The sequence below is a fragment of the Rhinopithecus bieti genome, unplaced genomic scaffold (assembly GCF_001698545.2).
Source record: "Rhinopithecus bieti isolate Rb0 unplaced genomic scaffold, ASM169854v2 scaffold_7398, whole genome shotgun sequence".
NCBI classification, from domain to species: Eukaryota; Metazoa; Chordata; class Mammalia; order Primates; family Cercopithecidae; genus Rhinopithecus; species Rhinopithecus bieti.
In genome coordinates this window covers 3,793,791-3,804,094 of record NW_016805783.1, presented here as the reverse complement: position 1 = coordinate 3,804,094, position 10,304 = coordinate 3,793,791, and the positions used below count along the sequence as shown (strand labels likewise).

General features: G+C 38.7%; 1 protein-coding gene across 1 annotated transcript in view; it reads right to left on the bottom strand.

Moving 5' to 3' along the window:
• SUCLA2 (succinate-CoA ligase ADP-forming subunit beta) overlaps positions 1–10,304 on the bottom strand; it is a 70,861-nt gene that overhangs the window by 39,685 nt on the left and 20,872 nt on the right. Inside the window, exon 5 of the mRNA XM_017873797.1 lies at positions 421–549. Coding sequence (XP_017729286.1) covers positions 421–549 — 129 coding nt within the window. The remainder of the gene's footprint in view (positions 1–420; positions 550–10,304) is intronic.

Below are 10,304 nucleotides of genomic sequence, written 5' to 3'. Positions count from 1 at the left end.
AAAAAAAAAAAAAAAAAAAATTATTGTTAATTTTACTAGACAAGGTAATGGTATAGTAATGACCTTTTTTTTTTTTTTGAGACAGAGTCTCACTCTGTCACCCAGGCTGGAGTGCAGCGGCACAATCTCGGCTCACTGCAACCTCCGCCTCCTGGGTTCAAGCGATTCTTCTGCCTCAGCCTCCCGAGCAGCTGGGACTACAGGCATGCACCACCATGCCTGGCTAATTTTTTTTTTATTTTTAGTAGAGAAGGGGGTTTCACTATATTGGCCAGGCTGATCTCAAACTCCTGACCTTATGATCCGACTGACACTCAAAATATTTAAATAAGTTTTGACAATTACTTCAGTTGTATAGTTATCTTTAAATATCATAATTCTCTAATCATAAGGTAGAAATTTTTCAGGAATACAACATACCTGGAGAGCTTGTTCCTTTTTGATGCCTTCTTCAATATCAATAGGTTCTTTAATTATTGCTTCAGGAGTCTCAGCAGCAACATCTTCAATGTTGACACCACCATGTGAACTTCCTATTAATACAGGACCCTGGCAAGGGTAGGAAACAACCAAAACTAGATTTATTTTAGACTCATCAATCAAACTTTAAAACCTACCCATGCATAATATCAGATGTAAGCATCTATTACTCTCTACCCATATTTTTTAATTTTCTTGAGAATTTATCCTCACATCTCCAGCATAGTGCCCTCTTATAAATATTCAATTAAAGCAATGAAAAAAAAAGTTAAAAAAAAGAAGAAAATAATGGCTTGCCTGCAAGAAAAATAGATTTAAAATATACACAAAAACTTACACCACAATAGCAACAACTTGGAACCAACCCAAATGCCCATCAATGATAGACTGGATAAAGAAAATGTGGCACATATACCATGGGATACTATGCAGCCATAAAAAAGAATGTGTTCATGTCCTTTGCAGGGACATGGATAAAGCTGAAAACTGTTATTCTCAACAAACTAACATAAGAACAGAAAATCAAACACCACATGTTCTCACTCATAAGTGGGAACTGAACAATGAGAACACATGGACACAGGGGAACATCACACACCAGGGCCTGTGGGGCTTTGGGGGCAAGGGGAGGGGTAACATTAGGAGAAATACCTAATGTAGATGACTGGTTGATGGGTGCAGCAAATCACCATGGCACATGTACACCTATGTAACAAATCTGCACTTTATGTACATGTATCCCAGAACTTAAAGTATAACTAAAAAAAAAAAAAAGAAAAAAACAAATTTACACCAAATATGTAAACATATACATGTGAAATATAACCTATGCATTTTTCATAAAAACTGAAGGGACATTAAAAGTATTGCCTAAAGCATAAACACTAGAAAATCCTGAAAACAGGTATTTGAAAGAAAAAGCCTAAGAAAACGTAAAGTCTAAGCTCTAATCCTACTGCAAGACAACGAAAAAGAAAGCTGGTAGCTGGGCACGGTGGCTCTCACCTGTAATCCCAGCATTTTGGGAGGCCAAGGCGGGTGGATCACGAGGTCAGGATATCGAGACCATCCTGGCTAACACGGTGAAATCCCATCTCTACTAAAAATACAAAAAATTAGCCGGGCGTGGTGGCGGGCGCCTGTAGTCCCAGCTACTGGGGAGGCTGAGGCAGGAGAATGGCCTGAACCCGGGAGGCGGAGCCTGCAGTGAGCCAAGATCGCGCCACTGCACTCCAACCTGGGCAACAGAGTCAGATTCCGTCTCAAAAGAAAAGAAAAGAAAGCTGGCCAGGCCCAGTGGCTCACACCTGTAATCACAGCACTTTAGGAGGCCAAGGCAGGAGGACTGCTTGAGTTCAGGAGTGAAGAGCAGCCTGGGCAACATAGTTAGACTCCATTTCTACAAAAAATACAAAGAAATTAGCCAGGCGTGGTGGCATGCCCCTTTAGTCCCAGCTACACAGCAGGCTGAAATGGGAGGATGACTTGAGACTGGGAGATCAAGGCTGCAGTGAGCTGTGATCACACCATGGCACTCCAGCACGGGGAAAGAGTAAGACCCTGTCTCAAAAAAAAAAGTAAAATAAAATAAATAAAAGAGAAAGCTAACTAGTTTGAAAGAATAGCTCTGGGTATTATTATGAACAATATGAGAAGGTAAGGTATCAATACCAGTAATTATTAACCTTTAAGTTCTTGAATATCAATCAAGAAAAATCATAAATTATCTAATATATCTACTAATTTATGCATTAAACTAGAAATAATGTTAACATGAAAAAACAGAGAAACAATAAAACTGTATTTAAAGATTATTTACTGACATAGGAAAATACTGATCTGTAGTGTGTTATGTAGTATATGTTTACATGTAGTGTTATGTACGAAAAAATGACACAAAACCCTAGGAAACGACCCTAGGTCGTTTTCTCAATTGTATTTTTTTTTTAACATAAAATGCGTTTCAATGTGCTCCATATTGACAGAAACAAAAAAAGAGTGGGGAATAAAACATTAAAAGACTTTTGTTATTTTAAATGCAACTCTTTTCCAAAAAAATTGTTTTTACAATGAACATATTACTTTTATACCCAGGAAAAAAAAAAACAGGCATGACATTTTTTTTTTTTTAAATCAAAAGACTAATTTCACTTTTCTTTTTTTTTGGATACGGAATGTTGTTCTGTCACCTAGGCTAGAGTGAAATGGTGTGATCTCAGCACACTGCAACCTCTGCCCCCCAGGTTCAAGGGGTTCTCCTGTCTCAGCCTTCCAAGTAGCTGGGATTACAGGCATGCACCACCACGCCCAGCTAATTTTTGTATTTTTAGTAGAGACAGGGTTTCACCATCTTGGCCAAGTTGTCTTGAACTCCTGACCTCATGTGATTCACCCGCCTCAGCCTCCCAAAGTGCTGGGATTATAGGCGTGAGCCACCATGCGAGCCTAATTCCACTTTTCTATCCTAGCACTTAGTGTTTTAGTAACATACTCATTTAAGGTATAAATTAAAGGAATAGTACTGCATTCGTTACTGTTTAGAGAACAAAACAGTCCTTCAAATAGTTAAAATACTGCGGTAACAAAAATTAAAAAGAAGAATCTATCACTTTTCTAAGACTGTTAAACTTCTATTTAGGAAAAAATTATTTTGTATCATGTGATTCGATTTCTATAAACATTTGTAACAAGGAATTTGGCTGACTTTTGTCCCCAGGGTCTTGGAAGTAATTTCTAAACCCTCCAACCACATCTGATAGTTGATGCTAAACTAACAAGGAGACTTATGGTGAGCTCCTAGACAGTTTACACTAAGGAGATGACTCAGGTGGGCAATGGCCATGCCAGAAAGATCGATGTGATTAGAGGTTTGGGGTTTTCAGCCAAATTATATCAACCCACTCTGCAGAGAAGAAATGGGCTAAGTCAACTGCATAGATGATGATTCAATCAATGATACCCAGGCTGGGTGTGGTGGCTCACATCTGTAATCCTAGCACTTCGGGAAGCCAAGGCAGGAGGATTGCTTGAGTCCAGGAGTTCGAGACCAGCCTGGGCAACATAGTGAGAACCTGTCTCTACAAAAATTCAAAATTTAAAAAAAATTTTTTTTAATGCCTACACCATGGAACCCCAATGAAAACTCTGGACACCAAGGCCAGCAAGATGACAAAATAGGAAGCCCAAGACCATGCTCCCTGACAAAAACACTGACTTTAGCAACAATATATGATCCAAAAAGCTTTTATGACAATGACAGAAACCAATTAGGAAGTCACAGTACCCCAGGTAAGCTCAAAGCCAAGAACATCTGTATTGAAATTCAACATCAGCATCCTTCCCCCCACCACTCCAAACTAATAGTTTGGGATTAAAAGGCTTCTCCATTTGGAGAGAAAGAGAAGAGTAGAACACATGTTCAACATTCCAGCTGCTTGGAGGGCTGTCCAAGGGACTGTTTCCTGTCTCAATTGACATGGGTGCTGTTGGGGAACCAGCATACTCTGGATGCCTGTGGGGCATCGAGAACAAAGGAGAGTGCACAGGCTCATGGCAGCACCAGAAAACATGTAACATCCCAGAGAGAAGCTGACACAGCTTGCCACAACTGAGAAAACACACTCAGCTCCTGATTTTTTTACAGGTTGAGTATTCCTCATCTGAAATGCTTAGGACCACAAGATTTTGGATTTCTTTGAATATTGAAATATTAGCATTATACTTACCATTTGAGCACCCCAAATCTAAAAATCTGAAATCCAGAATGCTCCAATGAGCATTTCCTTTAAGTGTCATGTCAGTGCTCAAAAAGCTTAGGATTTTATAGCATTTTGGATTTCAGAATTTCAGATTTGGGATGCTCAACCTATATTTATACCACAAGATACTAGAAAAAGAACAGCTAGGCCGGGCGCAGTGGCTCACGCCTGTAATCCCAGCACTTTGGGAGGCCGAGGTAGGCAGATCACGAGGTCAGGAGATGGAGACCATCCCAACTAACACGGTGAAACCCCATCTCTACTAAAAATGCAAAAAAGTAGCCGGGCGTGGCAGCGGGCGCCTGTAGTACCAGCTACTTGGGAGGCTGAGGCAGGAGAATGGTATGAACCCAGGAGGCGGAGCTTGCAGTGAGCCGATATCGCACCACTGCACTCCAGCCTGGGCGACTGAGCAAGACTCTGTCTCAAAAAAAAAAAAAGAAAAAGAACAGCTAAACCCAAAGTTGGCAGAAGGAAGAAAATCATAAAGATTAGAGCAGAAATAAAAGAAACAAGGAATAGAAAAAAAAAAAAAATCAACAAAACTGCAAACTGGCTCATTGAAAAAGTGAATAAAATTGACAATCCTTTAACTATAAAAAAAAAAAGACTGAAAAAACAAAAATCAGAAGTGAAAGGAGACATTACAACTGTAACAGAAATAGAAAAGAGCCTAAGAGACTGCTATGAAAAACTATATATCAACAAATTGAATAAACTAGAAGAAATGGATAACTTCCTAGAAAGTCTTCAAAATCATAAAGAAATAAAAACTACGAACAGACCTATAAGTAGTAATGATACTGAATCAGTAATCAAAAACATCTAAGCAACAGGAACCCCAGGACCAAAGGGCTTCACTGGAAAATTCTATCAAACATTTAAAGAACTGAACCAATCTTTCCCCAACTCTTTAAAAAATTGAAAAGGACAGAAAATTTCCATACTCACTCTATGAAGCCAGCATTACCATGATACCAAAATCAGAGAAAGGTATTAAAAGAAAACTACAGGATAATACCTCCGATTAATAATGATGAAAAAAAAAATATCCTCAACAAAATACTAGCAAACTGAATTCAACAACACATTAAATGGACTTTACATCATGATCAAGTAGGACTTACTCCTAGAATGCAAGGATGGTTCAACATACAGAAATTCAGTATAATACATCCTATTAACAGAATGAAGGACAAAAACCACAATAATCTCAATTGGCACATAAAAGGCATTTAACAAACTTGAATACCCTTTCATGATAAAAACAATCGACAAAAAAAGACTGAAGGAAATGGCCTTAATATAATAAAGGCCATATAAGAAAACTCATAGCCAACATCATATGCAAAAATGAGAAACTGAAAATCAATGTGCAAAAATCACAAGCATTCCTATACACAAATAGACAAAGGGCCAAATCATGAGTGAACTCTCATTCACAACTGCTACAAAGAGAATACAATACCTAGAAATACAACTTACAAGAGATATGAAGGACCTCTTTAAAGAGAACTTCAAACCACTGCTCAAGGAAATAAGAGAGGACACAAACAAATGGAAAACATTCCATGCTCATAGATAGGAAGAATCAGTATCATGAAAATGGCCATACTGCCCAAAGTATTTTATAATCAGTGCTATCGCCATCAAGCTACCATTGACTTTCTTCACAGAATTGGAAAAAAACTACTTTAAATTTCATATGGAACCCAAAGAGCCCACGATAATCCTGAGCAAAAAGAACAAAGCTGGAGGCATCACGCTACCTGACTTCAAACTATACTACAAGGCTACAGTAACCAAAACAGTATGGTACTGGTACCAAAACAGATATACAGAACAATGGAACAGAACAGAGGCCTCAGAAATAATGCCACACATCTACAACCATATGATCTTTGACAAATCTGGCAAAAACAAGCAATAAGAAAGGATTCCCTATTTAATAAATGGTGTTGGGAAAACTGGTTAGCCATATGCAGAAAGCTGAAACTGGATCCCTTCCTTACACCTCATACAAAAATTAACAAGATTGATTAAAGACTTAAACATAAGACTTAAAACCATAAAAACCCTAGAAGAAAACCTAGGCAACACCATTCAGGACATAGGCATGGGCATGAATAAACACCAAAGCATGAATAAAACACCAAACTTCATGAATAAAACACCAAAGCAATGGCAACAAAAGCCAAAATGGACAAATGGGATCTAATTAAACTAAAGAGCTTCTGGACAGCAAAAGAAACTATCATCAGAGTGAATAGGCAACCTACACAATGGGAGAAAATTTTTCCAATCTATACATCTGATAATATCCAGAATCTACAAGGAACTTAAACAAATTTACAAGAAAAAAAATCTCATCAAAAAGTGGGAGAAGGATATGAACAGACACGTCTCAAAAGAAGACAACATTTATGCAGCCAACAAACATATGAAAAAAAGCTCATCATCGATGTTCATTAGAGAAATGTGAATCAAAACCACAGTGAGATACCATCTCATGAGAGTTAGAATGGTGATCATTAAAAAGTCAGGAAACAGGCTGGACACGGTGGCTCATGCCTATAATCCCAGCACTTTGGGAGGCTGAGGTGGGCGGATCATGAAGTCAGGAGATCGAGAATATCCTGGTTAACATGGTGAAACCCCGTCTCTACTAAAAATAAAAGAATTTAGCCAGGAGTAGTGGAGGGTGCCTGTATTTCCAGCTACTCAGGAATCTGAGGCAGGAGAATGGCATGAACCTGGGAGGTGGAGGCTGCAGTGAGCTGAGATCGTGCCACTGCACTCCAGCCTGGGTGACAGAGCAAGACTTCATCTCAAAAAAAATAAAAAATAAAAAATAAAATAAAAATAAAAAGACACAAACAAATTGAAAGACATCTTGTGATCACAGATTGGAAGGCTTAATATTGTTAAAATGTACATACTACTGTAAGCAATCTACAGATTCAATGTAATCTCTATCAAAATCTCAATGGCATTTTTTTATAAAAATAGAAAAATATGGCCGGACATGGTAGCTGACGCCTGTAATCCCAGCACTTTGGGAGGCCGAGGCGGGTGGATCACGAGGTCAGGAGATCGAGACCATCCTGGCTAACATGGTGAAACCCAGTCTCTACTAAATATACAAAAAAAAAAATTAGCCAGGCAAGGTGGTGGACACCTGTAGTCCCACCTACTCAGGAGGCTAAGGCAGGAGAATGGTGTGAACCCGGGAGGTGGAGCTTGCAGTGAGCTGAGATCACGCCACTACACTCCAGCCTGGGCAACAGAGCCAGCCTCTGTCTAAAAAAAAAAAGAAAAAAGCAAGAAAAATACACTTAAATGCATATATAATCTCAAAAGACCCAGAACAGTCAAAACAATCTTGAGAAAAAAAAAGGGAGGTCTCACACTTCTTTTAAAATATAAGATTACAATTATCAAAACAGCATGATAATGCATAAAAAAGACATATTGATTAATGGAATAGAAAAGAGAACCCAGAAATATTTCCTCAGGTATATGATTACATGATCTTCAATAATGGTATGAAAGCTACACAAGAGGGCAAAAAACAGTCTCTTCAACAAACAGTGCTGGAAAAATTGGAAATCCACATGCAAATGAGTGAAATTAGACCCTTACCATATACTATATGCTAAAATTTACTCAAAATAGATTAAAGACCTAAACATAAAACTTGAAACTATAAAACTCATAGAAGAAAACAGAGAGAAAACAGTTTATGACATTGGATTTAGCAATGATTTCTTGGATTTAGCAACGATTTCTTAAATATGATACCAAAGGCACAGGCAGAAAAAAAGCAAAAATTGACAAATGGAACTATATCAAACTTAAAAACTTCACAGCAAAGGAAATAATCAACAAAGGAAAAAGGCAATCTATATGAGAGAAAATATTTGCAATCCATATATATGGTTAACAGCTGAAATCCAGAATATGTAAGATCTTCTACAACTCAATAACCAAAAAAAAATCAAAATAAAAAACCCAAACAAAAAAATTTAAAGATGGGCAAAGGACTTAAATAGACATTTCTCCACAGCAGATCTACAAATGGCCTATAAGAACATGAAAAGATACTCAATATCACTAATCACTGGGGAAATGCAAATAAAAACCACAGTTAAATATAACCTCACACCCTTTAGGATGGCTACTACCAAAAAAACAGGAAATGAATGTTGACGAGGATGCAGAAAAATTGGAAGCTTTGTCTGCTGTGGGGAAAAGAAAGAAAGATCAGACTGTTACTGTGTCTATCTAGAAAGAAGTAGACATAAGAGACTCCATTTTCTTCTGTATTTGAGATGCTGTTAATCCGTGACCCTACCCCCAACCTTGCCCTTGCAAGAGACGTGTGCTGTGGTGACTCAAGGTTTAAAGGATTTTGGGCTGTGCAGGGTGTGCTTTGTTAAACAAGTGCCTGAAAGCAGCTTGCTGGTTAAAAGTCATCACCATTCTCTTAATCTCAAGTACCCAGGGATATGCACACTGCCAAAGGCCACAGGGACCTCTCCTAGGAAAGCTAGCGTTCTCTTCCCATGTGACTGGTCTGAAATATGGCCATCGTGGGGAAGGGAAAGGACCTGATCGTCCCCAGCCGACAGCCCGTGAAGGGTCTGTGCTGAGGAAGACTAGTACAAGCAGGAAAAGAAGGCCTCTTGGCGGTTGTTGGCAGTTGAGATAAGAGAAAAGCACTTCTGTCTCCTGCCCTGTCCCTGGGCAATGGAACATCTCGGTATAAAACCCGATTTTACGTTCTGTTTACTGAGAAAGGAGAAAACCGCCTTAGGGCGAAAGGCGGGACTTACTAGCGCAATGCGCTCTTTACGCACTAAAAGGTTTATGGAGATGTTTACATATGCATATCAAGGCACAGCACTTTTCCTTAAACTTATTCATGTCACAGAGATCTTTATTCATATGTCTTACTGCTGACTTTCTCCCTACAATGATCCTATTATCCTGCCACTTCCTTTTCTTTAAGATGGTAAAGATAATTAAAAATAAATACTAAGGGAACTCAGAGACCGGTGCCAGTGTGGGTCCTGTGGGTCCCCTGAGCCCACTTTTTCTTTCTCTATACTTTGTCTCTGTGTATCATTTCTTTTCTCAAGTCTCTCGTTCCACCTAAGTAGAAACGCCCACAGGTGTAGAGGGGCAGGCCACCCCTTCAGTCTGCTGTCAAAAAAACAAAACTCTGAACATCAAAAGCTTGGGGAGCTTTGGGTAGGCAATATTCTGCATACTGTCACACATTAAGATGCCAGCAAGACAAAACATTCCTGAGAATAGTGGAAACTTCATGTTTGGGAACCCTCCCAGACCTTGTCCTATGTGTCTTTTCATTTGGCTGGTTATGATTTATATATCCTTTGGCTATAATAAAACTGTAATCCTAAGTTTAACATTTTCCTGAGCTCTGTGAGTTGTTCTAGGGAATTAACCCTCAAATTTGTAGCTAGCTAGTCAGAAATGAGGGTAAGCTGGAGATCACTAAAATTGAGGCTGGTGTCTAAAGTAAGGGCAATCATGTGCAGGACTATGCCCTTAACCTCCGAAGTTTGGCTAAACTCTGGGCACTCGGTATTAGAACTCCTTTCAATATAAAAAAAAACTTAAATAGAAGAATTCATTGAGCCTTCTGAGGCTAAAGAAGACAACATAAGCAAGTCTAAGTAAAGAGAAATGTTTGAAATTATACTCTAATTTTCAGTCCCTCTATAAATTTCAAATGAAAGGGTACTCTTCGATTCCTCTCTAGCAAGGCAGTTCTTAATTATAAGCTTTTACAATGATCTAAAGAGCAGGAAAAAATTTGGATTGAAGAAGAGCCAGTTCAGTATTAGTCATGCCACTGAAATAGAATATAGACAAATTAAGTCTATAGATAACCATAAAATATAATTTTATTCAACAGGAGAGGTACAGACCAACAAATCTTTAAAATATTCTAACAGAAACAGAGTTTCGCTCCGCCAGTCAGGCTGGAGTGCAGTGACTCTCGGTTCACTGCAAGCTCCGCCTACCGGGTTCACGCCA